Source organism: Myotis davidii, unplaced genomic scaffold (assembly GCF_000327345.1).
Source record: "Myotis davidii unplaced genomic scaffold, ASM32734v1 scaffold201, whole genome shotgun sequence".
Classification (NCBI taxonomy): domain Eukaryota; kingdom Metazoa; phylum Chordata; class Mammalia; order Chiroptera; family Vespertilionidae; genus Myotis; species Myotis davidii.
In genome coordinates, this window is record NW_006297819.1 from 3,111,645 (window position 1) to 3,130,119 (window position 18,475).

General features: G+C 40.4%; 1 protein-coding gene across 2 annotated transcripts in view; it reads left to right on the top strand.

The window, feature by feature from the left end:
- The window catches only part of LSAMP (limbic system-associated membrane protein), a 640,116-nt gene extending 623,147 nt beyond the window's left edge, over positions 1 to 16,969 (top strand). The window contains exons 8-9 of one of the 2 annotated variants that reach the window (XM_006773572.2): positions 3,501 to 3,533; positions 9,111 to 16,969. In XM_006773572.2, the coding sequence (XP_006773635.1) occupies positions 3,501 to 3,533; positions 9,111 to 9,208 (131 nt within the window). In that variant the 3' untranslated portion in view covers positions 9,209 to 16,969. The remainder of the gene's footprint in view (positions 1 to 3,500; positions 3,534 to 9,110) is intronic. The other variant, XM_006773573.2, reaches the window with a different exon arrangement.
- Positions 16,970 to 18,475: the final 1,506 nt, after the last annotated feature.

Below are 18,475 nucleotides of genomic sequence, written 5' to 3' on the forward strand. Positions count from 1 at the left end.
TCTTTGGGTGAAAAGCACCACTCTGTGACCTTGAGAGGTTCTTACAAATTCTAAGGAACAATAAACTAAAAGGTTTACCCCCAAAAAGAAGGGAAGCTGTGCTTTGCATAAGAACCAAGCTCTTCCTGGTCAATTTTGAATCATTTCAATGTGCCAGTCATAACCCTAGAGTTCTTAGGACTATAGATATAGCCTTGATTTCAGAAAAATACTAGGATGTATTGAGGAATAATGGACAGCGTCCTGGCTGGAGAAATGGAAACTTGAATTATAGTCTCAACTCTGCCTCAGGCTGTGTGACACTGGGTAACTGATTCGCCTCTCTAGGCCACATATTGTGATGAGCATATTTTCTATAGTGCCTTTTCAACAATTTTTAAGGCAATATGTGGATTTCAGGAAAAGTTGTCAGAGCAGGTATTGTGGAAATAAACAACAAGTGGTGGTGTGTTTAATATACAATTGGAACATCAGTGGGGAAATGATCAGTGAGGTCAAAAGGTGGAGATTGGTGTTTCATATCTTGATGGAACCTGGCTCCATATCTGTGGTGAGAGTGACATCAGTTACAGGCTTCTTCTCAGAAAGGAACAGAATTCTCCCTCCATCCTCTATATGGGCACTCAGAAGACTTCCAATACTTCTGCAGGTAATAGACTAGCTCTTTGAGGACTAAGGGCAGGTGCTGATGATCAAGCATGTTCAGAAGAGCATCTGGAGGTCCAACAGGAATGGTGATACAATGGGGCACTCACACTGGGCCTCCACATCCACGCCGCGTCCGACCAGTTTAGGGGAACTGTCCCCGTGTGTAGTCACAGCTTGCTCTTATGAATAGTCTGGCTGACACTAATTTTACTAATGCTGAATTACAGCCAGACATTTTCAAGACGTCAGACACTAGGACAATTGTGCTCTTCTTATAGCCATGTGACTTTCTTTGGATAGACAAATGAAAAATCCATGAGGGAGTGGATTCATCAATGGCACTGAACCTCAGAAGCTCTGCACACCTCCTTCTGAGGACCTGACCCATTTATGCTAAGTCAGAGAATAAAGACTTTAGCTACTCAGGTTCTCTGTTGTTTTAACAGTCTCAGATCCTCTGTAAGGAGGGTGCTTGGCATATTTATTTTTCTCAGATTTCAGTGATTCCAGATCTACTCTTGTGACCCAGTGAGCATTCGGAGTGCCTTCCTGCACTGGCTGTGCTCCAACAGGGAACGTAACAGACACAGCCCCTGCTTCCACAGCACCCACAGTTCCATAGTGAAGATGAGTGTTAATCAGAACTTCAGACACAGGTACTTGAAATTAAAACTGAGATGACTGTTACGAAGGAGAGCAGAAATATAGGGAGTTTATTTTACCAAGGAGACTACCTTCCCTCTGGAAGTTATAACTGAATTCTGAAGGATGAGTGAAATTTCTAGTAGAAATATTATTGGGCCATTGGCCCTAGGACAGAGAAATTAAGGCAGGCTTGTGGTCTGGATTGCAGAGAAGATGAACAATGATGAGGCTGGAGAGGAGAGGGGGCAGAGGCACAGGTGCCCTGCTAAGAATTTGGGTGTTTATCCTAGAAGTTTCAAACAGGACAATGAGTCCACTAGATGTCCAATCCAAATACTCTCTTTGTCTTCAGAATCCAATCACTGTAGTTCCTTAGAGAAAGTATATTATTCAGGGACACAAGGCGATCCCTTGGTCTTCAAGAAGAAAAAAAAAAAAAAATCATATTCTGCAGCCTTGGTTTGGGATTCTGTATTTGACCAACCATTCAGTTGGTCCTCAGATTCAGAGTGGTATCCTATGGAAAGTTTTCATATAGGCGTCTACAGATCTCAAAGTACTATGGTTTAGCTGATAAGGCAACTTAAAAGGAAATACAAGTATTTGACCTATTTTATATGCAACAATTCTGGGATTTATTTATACATTCAACAAATATGTATTGAATACCTACTGCATGCCAGGCTCTAATTTAGGCACTATCAATACAATGGTTGACAAAATTATATCTAATAAAGAGGGAAGATGCTAATTGACCTTCACACCATCGCAAAGATGGCGGCACCCACAGCCAATAAGGAGGGAATATGCTAATTGTCTGCCACACCCTCAAAGACGGCAGCCCCCAGTTCCCTCAGCCCCATCGGGGCGGCAGGTACATGGAAAGGCCAGGCCTGCCCCCAGGCTTGTGCTGCCGGCAATGGCAGCAGCAGAGGTCTGATGAGGGCATTGGCTTCCCCTGATCATCAGGTTGCTTCCTGCCCCTGAGGGCTCCCAGACTGTGAGAGGGGGCAGTCCAGGATGAGGGACCGCCCCCTCCAGTGCATGAATTTTCATGCACCGGGCCTCTAGGGTATATATACAAAAAAATTCATGCACGGTGCAGGACGGAGGGGGGATGGGGGCCCCTTAGCCCAGCCTGCACACTCTTGCAATCTGGGACCACTGGCTCCTAACCATTTGCCTTCCTGATTGCCCCTAACCACCCGCCTGCCCACCTCATTGCCCCAATTCACCTCTGCCTGCCTGCCTCATTGCCCCTAACTGCTCACCTGCCTGCCTGATCATCCCTAACCACTCTGCCTGCCTGCCTGATCACCCCTAACCACTCTGCCTGCCTGCCTGATTGCCCCAACCACTTGTTTGCCTGCCCGATCATCCTCTGCCTTGGCCTCTGCTGCTGATGCTTCATCCAGAAGGATGTCCAGAAGGATGTCCAGAAGGCCATTCGGCTGGTTGGTCTAATTAGCATATTACACTTTCATTATTATAGATGCTATTCCCTCTAAAGTATCTAAGGGAGGAGATAAACTCTCTACCACAACTAAGTAAATGTATAACATGATGCCAAGTAGTGCTAAGTGCCATTAATATTAATAAGTCAGAGTAAAAGAATAGAAAGTAACAGGGTATTGGTTTTTGATAAAGTGATGGGAGAAGACCTTCCTGAACTGGTAACTAAAACAGTTTAGCAGAAATCTGGATGAAGTGACCGAGTGAGCCATCCAGAGATCTGGGGAAAGAGCATCTCAAGCAGATGACCCAGCACGTACAAAAGCTTTAAAGTTGGAACGCATTTAGCATTTTGGGTGAAAAGAAAGAGTGGAGCCAACCAGGGGCAAAATGGTAGGATGGTGTTAGGATCCAGACACATTCTATCATTTCACTAAATTACAGTCAAGAGTTCATCTTCATGCCATACTCAGAGTTGCTTGCACTTGTCTACACATATACTAACATGTGACATCAAGTATTTGTAGTTACAAATTGATTTTGCCACCTCCAAATGCACAACATTTGTTCCAACCAACCAATCTCTTTCCACATACCTTTCTTTCCATCTCTATCAATGTCTGATTCTACTAGAATGCTTTTCCACCCTTCCTCTCATTCTCCTTTAAGTGGAGAGTACCAGGCTACTTTTGTGCTTATTCTCAATTGGTAAAAATTTTTACCTGTTTTTGTTTTGCTAAATGTTTCTTTTTTAGAAATTGGCACGACCATGCACTTCAAGCAAAAAGGTATGGTTCTTATTTCTAATTACCTTCTACATGTTAAAATTAAAATTGCACAGCAGTGTGTTAGGGTCTTATATACTGGAGTTTATTTCATCTCAACTGTTTGTGAAAATAATTTCCATAACACATTTGCCACTATTTATTCCAAAATTGTAAACTTTCTCTTTCACAAAAAGCCTCTACTACCCATGCCTACTCTATTGCTTTAGTTATTCACTTTTGAATGTCTGGAACTGAGCAACTTATCCCCCTCCCACTTTCCTCATTTTAAGTGCCCATGGTTTATTCTTGCAGAGTTGTACTTTTTGGAAATGTTCACTACCCAATTACATAGAACTGACTTTACTGTTACTTGTTGGCTATTCAAGTGGATATATTTCTAAGGAAAATAGAGTAGGGTCTCCTAAAACGAAGGACTTTAGAATTTAATACTCCCTCCTGCCTCAGCATTCTCCCAGGTCTTCATCTACCCTCACTCTGCGGTAGTACACCATGGTTGCTGGGATCTCCTAGGAATTGCCCTCCAACTGCCCCGCATACTTCCATCAGCCATGTGGCACGTCATTCACATAATTTTCCCTTCAACAACAATGCACTCAGGTTAAAGCTTCAATAAATAGACCCTAAAATGAAAACAATTACCAATTACCTCTTTCCAAGTCCAAAAGAAATCTCCAGACCAGAGCCACAGAGGAATCTTTGTGGCCAGATACCACCCTCCTTAAGTCCTTGTGGCCACCCACTTGGATTGGTAATTGTCTCCTATGAAGATGCCTTCTTCTCTGAACCTCAAAGGAGATGAGACAACCAAGATGATTATCAATAGTGAAAACGATTCTTGTGGGATTTATATCCCACCAGTGACCAAGAAACAGAGATTATGGACACGTTGCTTATTCAGGAAAGGGCCAGCATTTTGTTTATATCAGCTCTAGCTAGTCCCCACAGAAGGCAGCAGGGAAGAGGCAACCAGAAATATATACATAGAACCAATATCATTTGGGGCAAGAAGATCTAAGGTACTGCCCTCTTCAGCCCTTCTCTCCCCAATGCCATGATTATCAATTATAGTTGAATCTTAAGTAGTGAAACATAGGATACCTCAGGATTTTGGTGTGGATATAAAAATAAGGCACAGGGTGTGTGTGTGTGTGTGTGTGTGTGTGTGTGTGTGTGTGTTTCTCCAGAAACCATTGAGATAAATTCCAAGTGTCACCCAAAAGAATTCTAAGTATTGGCCTAAAATTTCAGAATTTTACATGGCAAAATATTTGATGCTGTTTTGATGGAAAAGATGTGATAACTCCAACTTTACTGTGAAACCCTACCCAAAACTCACTTTATAGAGAGGGGAGATAATGCATAAATAATTATGTAGGAGGAGCCCAAATTTAATTCTAAGACACAGGGCTCATTCAGCCAGAGGAAGATGAACTGGCTGAATATGGACAGCAGGTGGCGCCAAAGTCAGTCTTTTCAGGCTTCCCTTAATTAAACATGGCTTCCTAGGCCTCTACGTGCCTATCTGGATAATATTTAATAGAGATTTGGGAGATTATTTTTTTCTCTCACTTAACAAGTGTTAACTATGTTGTTTAAGTTTTTATCTTATTTTCAGTCACTCAGTCAGCCCTTAATAATTATAAGGAGTAATTCAAACTTAAACTTGTCTGGCCTTCCCTCTTTTCTTGTATGGCTGAACTATGTACAGGAATAAAATTATGATTGACCTCGATGGCTTAGAGGATGAAAGGCTTTCCCAACAATCACTGAGGGTGTGACTAATGATTATATTGAATACATCTAGCCCCCAGTCTTTGAAATGAGCCCTCAATATCCAGGAGATCAACAGAAATATCTTGTCCAAATTTGAATCACAAAGTTTCACTAAGAGTGTGCTCTCTAAAGCAGGTGTTGAAAAATCACCTGTCCTTACTTTGGGATTTTACTGAAAGACTGATCAATTGGCTCAGCATTCTGCATCAGGTTTGTCGTATATACACTTTGCCAAAAAATACTCACATTCCTCAATTTCAGGATGCTGTATCATTCTTGCTCTGAGCCACACATTCCCTTTTTAAGCATTATGATGGCAAAGTGTAATCCAGCATTCACCTTGACACAATCTCATTTATCATCCTGTCCTGGGGTTGAGAACCTAGACCTGGTGGGTTGACTCAAGACTTTCAATCTTCCTACAGCTAAATTTTGCCCCTTTGGGTCAAACATTGAAAGCCTTGACCCAATTCACAAACTAACCCTTGGATTCAGGGGTATTTTGTGCCTTTCTGTAATCCGGATAGCTATAGTTAATAGCAATAATGATTCTGCTACCATTTGTCGAATATCTACTAGATACCACACATGTAAGCATGTGCATACACATATACACACGCACATATAGAATGTGACTGAAGATCAAGATATGGTATTTGTCTGTTGTGTGATAAGCATGTAGCAATTTTTGAATTGTGGTTCTATTTGCCCATCTATTCTTAAGGCTAATTCATGTTTGCAGACTCTTGCTTTCATTCTATCTGTCTGTATGGGAAAATACTTGCTAAGCCTGGCCATCTGGTGTGGGAAATAAGTTTTACCATTTGCATTTCCTCAAATAAGCAGAAATTGCATAACTATGAACTAAAACATAATTAATGATTTAGCTGATTATTCTCCTCAAAATGGCCATTAACTGAAGTACTCTCCTACACAGTCATATATACATATCTATAATTGCATGCCCCCTTGTGATGACTCCCCAACTGTCTCCCATTTACCTTTGCATTTTTCAAGCCTATTTACTTACTCTCAAAACCAATTGTGGAAAGAGCAAGTCATATAAGTACATCAAATAGCTATATGAGAGCACTCAAAAAATAACTGACAGATCTACAGAATTCACTTCAACTATGTTATAATTTCATTAAGGATAAAATTAAAGGTCATTAATAGTCATATACTTGGATTCCCTATATGTAACATGGAATATCATGTGAAAGTGATAGTTTATTCTCAATTATATGTATGTAAACACCAATAATACCAGTGTATATCATATGTATAGATATGAATATGCATACAACATATATTATTCTCTAGTACCTATGTATGCACATGATTAGCAAAATGTTATATTAAACGTGTTTATTTAGGTTCATATATGTCTATATTTCAATGATGGAATTTCTGCTTTCTCAAACATTTACTGCCCTTCAAAAAAATGGCAAGACTGGGCTTCTTAGACTTCCCAGGTACCTTCAACTCCAAGATGCCTTATGATAATCTAGTCTGTACCAGCACTAAAAATAAAGTTAAGGAAATAGCAGGATTAGAGTCTTTCTGGAAACCTTCTGTTTCACAGCATCCCTATCTCAAATCTGTTTAACCAGGAATGACATAGGTTTGTGTGTAGTCTTTCTCTGCTTCACTGACACACTAATTCAAACAAATGTGCCACTGAGCTCATGCTACCTACAGCACATAGAGGAGCTAAAATGCCCATCGGGCCAGAAGCCCTGGGAGCTGCCATTAAGAAAGCTCAAAGATACCAAAGGTAGGGAGGAGACAGGTAGAGGGTGAGTAAGGCTCAGAACACTTGGATTTTAATCACGATTCCTAATCAGGTGCATCATGCAGGAAACATGATCTTCTTGAACCTTAACTCCTCATGAAAGGCATGAACCTGAAGGAAGCTACAGTGCCTTTATATTAATATGATCCTATAGCCATTCAGAAAATTAAAATATTTATTGATTGAATATTTAAAATTTTAATTTGCAGTTTCATATCTTTACATATAATAAAGCTCATTTTATACTATAACTTTGTTGTTCAAAGTTTGTATATATTCATATTTTATAGTAATATTTTTAATGCTTAGAAGATGCCATTCTAGTCTAAATATTCTATTGAAATCACTTTTTTTAAAAAAGATAATGATGTCTTCATGTCGGTTTGTTTGTTCTGGCTATTGTTTTAAGCAAAGACAAATTTCATTTGCCAAATGTTGGCCCAGAGACTCATTGGCACCCCTTCGCTTGATAACTTGTGTAGTGGTGACAGGCAAAGACTGGAGCCAGCTGCCTGGGTGAAAACCCCAGCTTACTAGCTGTGTAAACTTGTGCAATAGGTTTCATCTCTCTCTGGCTCTGTTATCTCGCTGTAAAACTGGGCTCATTGTGTACCTGCCTCACAGCATGGTAGTGTGCTTGTATTTGTAAAGCATTTATAACAGTACCTTGCAGTAAGAGCTACCTAATTATCTAATGGTTTTGTTTGGTTGTTGTTGCTATTATAATTTATGATATATATACTGTAATTTTACCTCTAATCTGGTATGTTTATTGACAATTTTGACAACATTCACATACCAGAGATGCTTCATTGCACTTGAACCATCATAAGTTTAAACACACACTCACATATACACTCATTCACACAGATTTGTCTGCATATGTGCCCTCAAAACTTCAAAGTGACCCATAATTATAGTCACACCAATCTCTCTTTTGAATGTCATCATCTAAACATACAGTCTTCAATCCCAAAGTCTTGGTTGTGAAAAATACTAGCATTTTCTTTTTTAAATGATCTTTACAAAAGAACCATACAAAAGGAGAGAGTGGGCAAGCAAAGCATAGGAGACAAGCTCTTCAGAGCAACATTTTCTGCCCCAATCCTCCTCATTCTGTCAACACATACCTCGCTTCTCCTCTTTCCTTTCCAATCCAATCTCCCTCTTGGATCTATAGCCACACTTACACACCCCAATCCTGTCCACCTGGGGAAAACCAGTCACACAGACTGTCACTCCAGGTCGAATTCTGGGCAACTTCAAGCTTAGTCTTGTTTTTGGTTTGGACCTGCCTCTTTAACCTCCCTAAGTCGTGTTTGTTTGTTGTTTTCTGTTGTTGTTGTTGTCTTTACTTTTGATTTTTAAACTGTCAAAGTTAGAGTTTGGACCAGGTGATCCCCTTCTGCCTCTTAAAATTCTACAATGAGTTGACTTATTTTCAACCTTGAAGCTCAAGTGTCACTAGTCATAAATATTACTTGGAAAGAGCTCTCTTCCCTGTAACCAATAAATAATTACAGTTTCCCCCATGAGAAACAAGAGGGTCACAGATTGGTTCCATGTTTTATTGATGGAGATGCTGTGATAAATCAGCTGGAGGAGCCCGTGTCTGGCTGCAGAAGGACCCTCACCAATGGTTGGAATCTTAATGAGTGCTGGCTTTGGCTGCCATGCCCAGTGGAGCACGCAAGAGGAGGCTGGGTGAGGAGGGGCCTGCCACGCCCTCAGACACGCCAGGGACAGCTAGTTTAGGATGTTCTCTGATGAAAGCATTTTGTATCTAGAGGTGTTTGAAACAATGATAATTCTTAAGATATTTACAGTTCAAGAAGAAGGATTAAGGAAGGAATGTGAGACCCTGTTGAGCTGTACATACGCACACTGACTTGGAGGCACTGGTGCCTACCAGACCTGCCTCACCTCTGACAGGGCAGCAGTCAGCTCTAACACAGAGTGGGCCAGATGTAACCATTCTCTTTTTTCTCCCTCTCTCCTTTGCTCTGCAGGACCTGGGTCGGCGAAAGGAATAAATGGATCCATCAGTCTGGCCGTACCACTGTGGCTGCTGGCAGCATCTCTGCTCTGCCTTCTCAGCAAATGTTAATAGAATAAAAATTTTAAAATAATTTAAAAAAACACACAAAATATGCGTCACACAGGATACAGAGAGAGAGAGTGAGATGGGGGGAGACTGTTTATTTCACAACATTGTGTGTTTATAAATAAAGGGGGAAGTAAGAAAAAGGAAGAAGACAATACAACATTTGAAACAATTCTCAAGTCCATCAATAACCATTTGAGTATGATTCAGGGTGGGAAAAGTTCTATTAGGCTATGTGTATGTCTAAGCAGATATATGCTGTGTGAAGACCCATCATGCTAAGGACATCCAGGTGTAAAACTAGGACAAGTGAAGAAGTACCAGATGGATATTAACTCCCCCACACACTTGATCCTTCCTTCATCTTTTTTCATCATGAGGGGAAAAGAAACAAGGTCTTGCCTTTGTGTGTATATTGCCATCAACTTTTTCCTCTGTTTTCATTTGAGCTGACTTGTAACCATTTGAGACTACCAGTGGAATCCAAGCGGAGTCCTGTGTTGAGCCTTTCTCTGGCTTTCTGCCTCCACTATCACCAACTTTTAAGAACAACTCCTCCCACTCCAGTGTGTTCTATCTCCCCACATTCATCCCAGATACCCCCTTTTTTATCTCCACCCCCTACACACTTCTCTTCACTCCCACCACCCTGAGCACTAGTCATGCCACAAACGCTAGGAAGTGCCATTTTAATTTTCTCTGCTGTGCGTGCGTGCTCGCGTCTCTCGCTCTCACGTGGGTGTACATGTGTGTGCGTGTGTGTGTGTCTCTCAAGCATGCCAAGGGAATGGTCCATGTGTACATAGACTTCGTGCTGTAGATACTGTCCTGCATTTGTAATTGTGAGACGCAGCTGTGACACGTTGCTGGGGGCAGAGTGGGGAAGGAGGGCAGGAGCAGGGCCCTTCCCCACCCATGGCTGTCACCCAACATCGGTGTGTGTTCACACCATGCTATGCCCCTCCTAAGGGCAGAACCTCATCTTTCTCCTAGTCCAATCATCAGAACCCAGTCAGGAGTCACTCAGAATATCACTGTCAATGAAAGTGCCTACTAGTGATGGGGTGAGCAAACAGTAGAGAAAATCGGTGATGTGGATGAGGCGACCTAGGAGAAAAGGTTTCTGATTTCACTCTTGTTCCATGAGTCTGAGGGATTCATAGGTTTGCTGGCTTGTTGCGGGCTGGGTCCTGCTCTGCTGCAGGGTGAGCAGCATGTGCTGAGTAAATCCCCAGATGCAGGAAGGTCTCCCAGTATTAACTCCCAATGGAAGAGGAGGAGCCATGTGGAGATCCTAAGCAACCCTGTTTTGCTCCCTCCCTAATTTTCAAATAACACTGCATTCGCCCATAGATTCCTCTGAGCAGAGATTGTTTCCTATTTCAGACAGGATACGTGAGAGTGAGTGAAGCAGGGAAAGTGAGCAGGGGCTCAGATCCTTACTCGAATTGTAAGAGATGCTGACAGAACTCAATACAATGCACTGACCATAAGAAAAAGGAATCAACTCCCGTGCTCCTTTGCAGACTTTTGTCCTGGTTTTCTAGGCTAAGACATTATTTGGTTGCCCACATTATCTCGCTCCTGTTCCACTGCTGGTGTCTGCAGCAACATTGGTCATAGTAGTCCATCTTTATCCTAGGCCAAGCCACTAGGAATGAAATTATATTCCAATTTCCCTGCTCACTTTTGGCTTCTAGTCCCCTGAAAAAGATGCAGTGGGGAATATGCTGTTTAAGGCCACATCTACAAGCATCATCTTACCATTAACACTGAAATGAGAGTTAGTGTCTTAACCAAAAGAGCCGGGAAGCTTGTAATAATTTACACAGAAATTCTATGATTAACACAAACCTTGGCATCATCACAACATCAGAAGGATTTTCTTAGGAAAGGTCTTGCAGAGAGCTGGCTCTATGTGTGTAGATAGCTTTGTCAGGAAACCAACCCTATAGGAGACATTGGAAGTGACTGAGTTTATAAAAGGACAGAGGATTATTATTGAGGTCATAATTGACAGTATTTTAGCAGAGCCAGATATGGTACCTCACCAAGTTTTGAAACCTGAAAAATAGCTGCCATGTGATATAAAACAGGAAACTTCAGAACTGCAAATCAATAAAGGAAGTGAGGAAGAAAGGAAAGGAGAGAAGGAAGAAGGAAGGAAAGAAGGAAGGAAAATTTCTCTTGATAGATTTTTATTAATTGAAGGCTTTTTGTGATAAGTCTATGAACATAACAATTGCCTTGATAGGCAGTATTTTTCATCTCTTCTGAGAGATTTTATTCTATTTTAGAAGTTTTTCACCAGCCTTCTTTTATGATTTTGCAGTTTAGACATGAAATTGAAGAACAAATTAGGCTTAGGGATCTGTGAGAGTGTTTGTGGGAAATCCTGCTGTAGGACAGGTAACTACTAAAATACAGGGAAGGTTGCCATGTTCCTATGCAGCATCAACTAACTGACAATCAGAGGTTTCTCTACAGTTTGGTCTTCTTAGTACAGGATTAAAAGTTTATCATCCTTGATAAATGTTCCCCATATATATGAAGAGCCAGCCATATCCTTAAGTGGAAGCTTCAGAGAAGTACATGCTAATTTAAAGATATATAAGAAGCGAAGAGTAACAGGACTTAATTCAGTTTAGTGTCAGTTTCAGGAACAGATCCCAGTGGCATGTCACAGATTTTAATCATACACCTAGATTTCTTTTCGTCCCCACCCTATCCTAAAGACAAGGTCTTGGTTTTATGGAAGGAGATATTCCATTGAAAGGAATGTCTTTGCCATGTTGGCACCATTTGTTCCTGAGTTTTAATATGAACCATATATTAAACATATACTGGATATTGTAGTGTTGCATATATTTCTGGCAAGAGCTGGGGGTTTAAAAAATTCATCCTGGCTCCTGTTTCAGAGCAAACAGTGACCCCAGAAATCTCCTAGGTATGAGAATGTCTCTAAGCAATGTGAAGAATGCAGAATACAGATTGGAGAAAAATCAGAAAAAAACAGGTAGGAGCCATCAGACTGTCACCATGAAATTGAGTTTGAACATGGGACTTTTGAAATTTAGTTCATCAGCTTATCATATTGCTATATAAATCCCCTCAAGAATCTTGTCCATTGGTAATCAAAGCTTAAACCCTAAACTGAAAATAACCAACTTGTTAGTATCAGTACTCTGAGAGGAGTGAAGTGCATCAATTAATCTGAATGGCTAATAGATTTAATGTTCTTTGTATGCAAACTGCACCTCACCATTCATAAAACAAAATCCTTAGACTTGATTTCCTGTTAAAAAAAAGCAGAAATACCCTTGATCCTGGGCACTTCCTGAAGAATGAGAACTAATCCTAGGTTTTACAACTGCAGAAATACATCCTCTGGACAATTGTTCATCAAAAGGTTTTTGTCTTACTTGTTTTGCCACATAATATCCCTCTACCCTAAAAGAACTGAGGCTGATGGGAAAGTCATTGAGTTTTCTGTTGGAAAGAATCGTCCCATTGACCTTTGCCTTCTCTTCCAAGTCAGACAGACTTCACCCTTGTCATGGGCATTTTTAAAAACTACATATTCAGACAACCGGGGCTATTCATAGAGACCTTGTAAAAGTACTCGTGATTTTCATGTTCTTGGAGGACAGAAACAAAAACCTGTTTCTCCTCCAAAAATGGATTTACCTCCTTTGCACACAAAAACTAAACTCCTCAGCATGAAATTGTATCTGAGTTAGCACCTACTGAGTTGTTAGCTTATAAACAACTCCAGAGTCACAGTTTCCATCCCCAGATTGGTTGTGGTTTGACTGTTTCTATTGGCTTGTCTCCCAGAATTTCTATTTTGTTTTTTGCAGGCCTTGAATTATTTGTGGAAAAATAATATATGTGTGTATGTATTGCTTTTAATCTTATCTTTACAAATGCTATATTTACAATTGTATGTGTATTAGAAGACTCTAGAACAATGGCTTAAACTTAAAAGGAAGAAAAGTACTGAATTTGGTTAAAAAAGGAGCTTTGATTCATTTAGAAAGACATGGAGCCCCATTTTTTTCAATTTATTATTTTTTGTTTCCAAGCAATTTGCTTACGAACCATGTTCCATGGGATTAACCATGGCCTTATTTTTCTCTTCATAACCTTTTAGCTTAGATATAGTCTAGGTTCTTAATAACTATCATTTTTATAGAAATAAAAGTATAATGCAATTACCTGACCCATAAAAACTACTATTATTTTGGGACAAATGTTAAATATATCATAAAATAGTGAGATAAGAGCCTAAATTAAGAAATGCAAATCAGTTTAGAAAACCTCCTTCTTTCTTAAGTATTTAAAATATTTCTCCTCCAAAGACTGCTTTTGCCCCAGTGATGTAAATTCTCCACCATGGTTGGCATAAATATCTGTAAATGTCTCCCTAAAATGCAAAATGAAGTTTACATTTATGTGCATACTAGTGAAAGAGAGGCAAACCATTCTCATTTGTATGTAGCTCTGCTGTCAAATGTGGCCGACTGAAATTCAAGAAAGAATTTTTCACCCAGCAATGCCTGTTACATTTCCCCTGGCCGGGAAGCTGATGTTAACATTAGGTTTAGGTTTGATATTACACCAGTGCAAATGTTTGTGGTTATTATGGAAAACTTATTTTAAAATCTTGATTTCCTTTCAGCATATTTACATACTGTGTGCTGATTAATAAATTAGGCACCAATCATGTGTAAATCAATGTAAATCACTAGTTTATGTACATAATAAAAGCTATGTAAACTTCAGTTTTCAGGCAGGGGTCAAGTTCAGTTAAACCTATGAATCTTAGAAAAGAAAAAATAAATAAAAATAAATTAAAACCAAAGCATTTCACAAGTCAGAAGGGGAAGGAGTATGACTAATGGCCCAAACTCAAGGTTGCCCCAGCAAAGGAAGCAGACCCACAGGAACTGTTAGGGATTCATATCCTGCTCATGTCACAGGAAGCCACCTCTTTGTTTCCTCAGGACCAAAGTGGAGTTTCTCCCAACTGTTTCCACAGTTTTCTCACCTGACTCCAAAGCAAGGGAAATGATGAGATAGGGAGGAAGGAGTTTTAAGAGCTCATATGTATCTGATGCATCAACTCCCAAATGTTTTCTTGATACTTCTTACTTACCACCTAAGACATCTTACTGAAAGAGTCCCAAGGAAGTCACCTACACCTTGATGCAGAAAATATTACTCTGTTTTCATTTCCCATCCATCCAAATGAAAGCTTCTTTGTCATCTTAATCCTAAGAAATTGTGGAATATGAGAAATAGGTTGGAACTTTGAGAAATATCTTGCTAAATCATGCTAGGAAATAACTACTTTTACTTAATCCAGTAGACTTATATTTCTACATATCTATTCTGAATATTGCAAATGAGGACAAAATCGTTTTAATTGGGCGTATCTCTCTCAGACACATTCTCTTGGAGTCTTTTGAAACGTCTGATATGTTTAACAGACATATAGACTTTTTCTAAATTCTAAACAACTGATTCATAAAGAGTCATAGGGGAGATGACTTCAAGGACCACATGAGTTTTCTGAAAGGACTGTTATAAAAAGAAATTTAGGTCAAATGAATAACATGCTTAAAATACACTCCTTGACTCAAGATGCATGGCAACTCTAAAGTGAAGTGGAAAGTGTACTGGGTTGGGAGTCAGGAGAATTCGGTTCTAGCCCTGGATCTGACCACAAACAAGTTATGTGACCTTAAGCAAGTCATTTAACCTTCCTGACTCTTGGTTATCTCTTCCTGAAAATGAGGACTTTTCATGACATCTCTAGAACCTCTGTCAACTCTAAGCTCTCTGATTCTAAATAAGAATGTGACACTTTTGTTAGTGCTGTGTCAAGCGAATCATTCCAAGCAGCTATTTGTCATCTCTAGTTTGATCTGTGGACTATCTTCTCTTCTCAGAACCATCATTCCAACAACTCCATTTCTAAAGCCAAATCTTCCTAGAATATAGACAGGATCCCTGGCCTGGTTCTGTAATTCTCTTCTGATCAAAACTTCTTAGCAATGTTGAAAAGGGACATATTCAGACTAAACTGAAATAGCTAGAGATGTTTCCTTATTTATCATAAAATCTAACTGTTGAATTATATTGTAAAAACCTTTCATAGGAAGAAAAACAACCAGATTGTGTATTGTGCACGTCACAAGTGAGGAAGTTGTGCATAGGGAAGGAAATATCAGTTTTCTCTCATCCTGGGCCAAGTGCCTCCCTGTGGTCAATGTATGTCCTTGAAAATACTTTGCTTGTGCTGATGACAGTAAGCATGTGGTTCAAAAGGCAGTTCTGTGAGAAACGGGCAAGATAATATATTTTGTTTGGGAAGGAATTTTGTACAGCATAAGTTTCCCTGAACTTGAATTATAGGCTATGAGGTCAAGCAAGTAGATGGAAAGAAAACAAACCTCGTTTTCAGAAAGTGCAAGTTGATACCATCTAAAGAAAAGTTAAACATAAACACTTTTCAGGAGGTTACAGAGCTGAATATTTGAGAGTTGTTGTGAAGGCCAAAATCCAAAAGTGAAATTAAGTTCTCTGAGAAGAGGGTAAGCAGAAAAGATGGTTTCTTCCGTGGTGAATGAAGAATTACTTACTTGTGCCATGTTCCAGATGGGTTGAGCAAAGACCCACTTGTCTTGACCCCTCCAAGTGTAGCTCCACACCATCCTAGAGGCTCAATTCAGCATCTGTCCAATGGAAGCTTTCTATGCATTGCCTAAGAGAACAGAAAGAATCAGAGTCTTCTGTACACTGAAGAGGAGGGATTACACAAAACTTCCAGCATCACTATCACTATATGTAGCTAAGGGAACACCATTACTTAGGTACTTCCAGAGCTCTCCTTGAGGGCGGGGATGGCCTGCCCTCAGGACAGCTCCCCATTGCCATGGGCATTTCAGAGGTGCCTCTCTCTGAGTGGTGCTCCTCCATCTGCTCCTGCAGCTGCATTCTGCTCTGCACAAGCCCTCTCTATGTAAAGCCAGGCACAGAGTTCAAATCTGCTTCTTGCAAATGAAAACACCTGGAACTGCTAGCTTCCTGGCACGTGGAAGTAATTCTAAGCTACCTGGGCCCTTTTTGAACCCACTTCCCCAAGTCTTCGCTCTTCACCAGAGAACATCAGTGGTTCATCCTGGTGAATGATGGCCAAGCTCTGCCACCCAACTATTTACTGGGAGTGGGGGAAGGTGGAAGGCAGGAAATTACAGGGGGAGAGAAGCATGGGAGAAAACCTCCACTCCCTCCGCCACCCCCAGTGCTTCACCCCTTCCTCCTCACTGCTGTACTGAACGGTGTATAAATCCTGCTCTTGGTTAGAATTCTCCTTATTAACAGTGTTATATACATATAAATATATATAAATATATAAATATATTCCTTTTTTCAGCCCTGTAGACATAAACAGATCTTTCCTTCATATAAACACATGGCCATTTTTCTGTTGTTTGTTGTGTTTCTTTTGGTTGTTCAAGGTTTTTAATTTTTGTTTATTGGGTGGGTTTCCCCTCCCCTGGATACTAGCTCTGTGAAGGAACATAAAAAGCGCAGTGTGTGTAAAAAAAAATTAAAATTAAAAAAAAGCTTTTTTCTTTACTTTTTCAATGTATTTAAATTCTGTTTCTCTCTTCTGTTACTTTACATGTATGAATGCTCTGCTCTTCTGTGATCTTAAAAACAAAATGAAATAAACATGAAAAGGAGATGTGTCTTTATTGGCCTGAGTCAGTGATCTGTGGTGGACTGCACTACTTCTTAGAAGTTTTCATGAATAAGAGCGGGAATGGAGCTGAGGATAATGGAAATCATGTGAGCAAAGGGTGGCTGGAATACTGCAGACTCACTCAAAAGCTCTCTATCAATGTCCCTTTTCTCTCACAGAAGGGAATATGGTATTTACAACAATTGTCTTCATCTAAACAAAGAGATTGTATGAAAGTTTTTTCTTTTTCTCCCTTAAAAGATCATAAGAAATAAGCACAAATTACCATAGGGAGGCCACAGATAAAGAATAAAGTTCTTGAATTTTAGAATTTAAGACATACCAAAAAAACATTAGGGAGCATACTCTTTCTTTAAGTCTCCATTAGAGGTTATCTTTAAGGGTTACTTTACATAGGATCCTACCTGATAGTACTAGCTTCCAAATCCACCTGTTTTTTTCTACTTACGAAAAAAACAGTTTGTTTTCTATTCTTGCTGAGACCTATTACCTTCTTCACAAAACGTTTCCAGGCTCTGCATAGAATCCCTATAGCACTGTACAAGACAGACAGATGACAAGAAAAGACAAGAAATAAGCAATCCACAATCTAAAGAGGTCAGGTTGACCAATCGTGTATCAGGAGTGATTGAGAGGGTCTAAAGTTTGAATACTAGAAGCCAAACTAGGTCAGAAAGGGAGCGGGTAGGGAAGTGAGCATTCATGACCAGCCCTAGTAATCAACAGTGTCTCAGAAGCAAACCCCCTGGTCTCCTCAGATTGAAAGAGACAGCACTGAGAACCCCCAATCTCCCCAAATTTGAATTTTATATAGAACTCTGAAAATGTTCTTCTTCAATGAGTTTGTCAAACTCAAGGTTAAAGACTGAGTGCTCACCTTGGCTGGGGTTCTCAGTGGTTAGAGCATCAGCCCAAGCACCAAAGTGCCTCAGGTTCCATTCCAAATCAAGGGCATTGCCTGAATTGTAGGTTCAATCCCAGCCTCGGTTGGGGCGAGTGTGAGAGGCAACCAATTAATGTGTCTCTCTCACATTGATGCTTCTCTCTCTCTCTCTCTCTCTCTCTCTCTCTCTTTCTCTTCTTTTCTCCCTCTCTAAAATCAATTTTTTTTTAAAAAAAAAGAAGTGTCTCTGTGCAAAAATACCCATGGATAAGGATTTCTTTTTTACAAAAGAGAACCAGTGCTCAAACAGGACAGCCCTCACATCAAACACTACTACAGGGTCCTCAAGCCACCCTCATTTATTATTTAACTAGAGGCCTGGTGCACAAAAATTTGTGCACTCGGCGGGGAGGGGAGGTCCCTCAGCCTGGCCTGTGCCCTCTCGCAGTCTGGAACCACTCAGGAGATAACAACCTGCTGGCTTAGGCCTGTTCCCGGGTGGCAGAGGGCAGGCCCAATCCCTAGGTACAGCCCCTGGTCAGTCTCAGAGCAGGGTCGATTGGGGAGTTGGGGCACTGCCCCGTCATGCACAGAGCAGGTGTTTGTAGAAAAA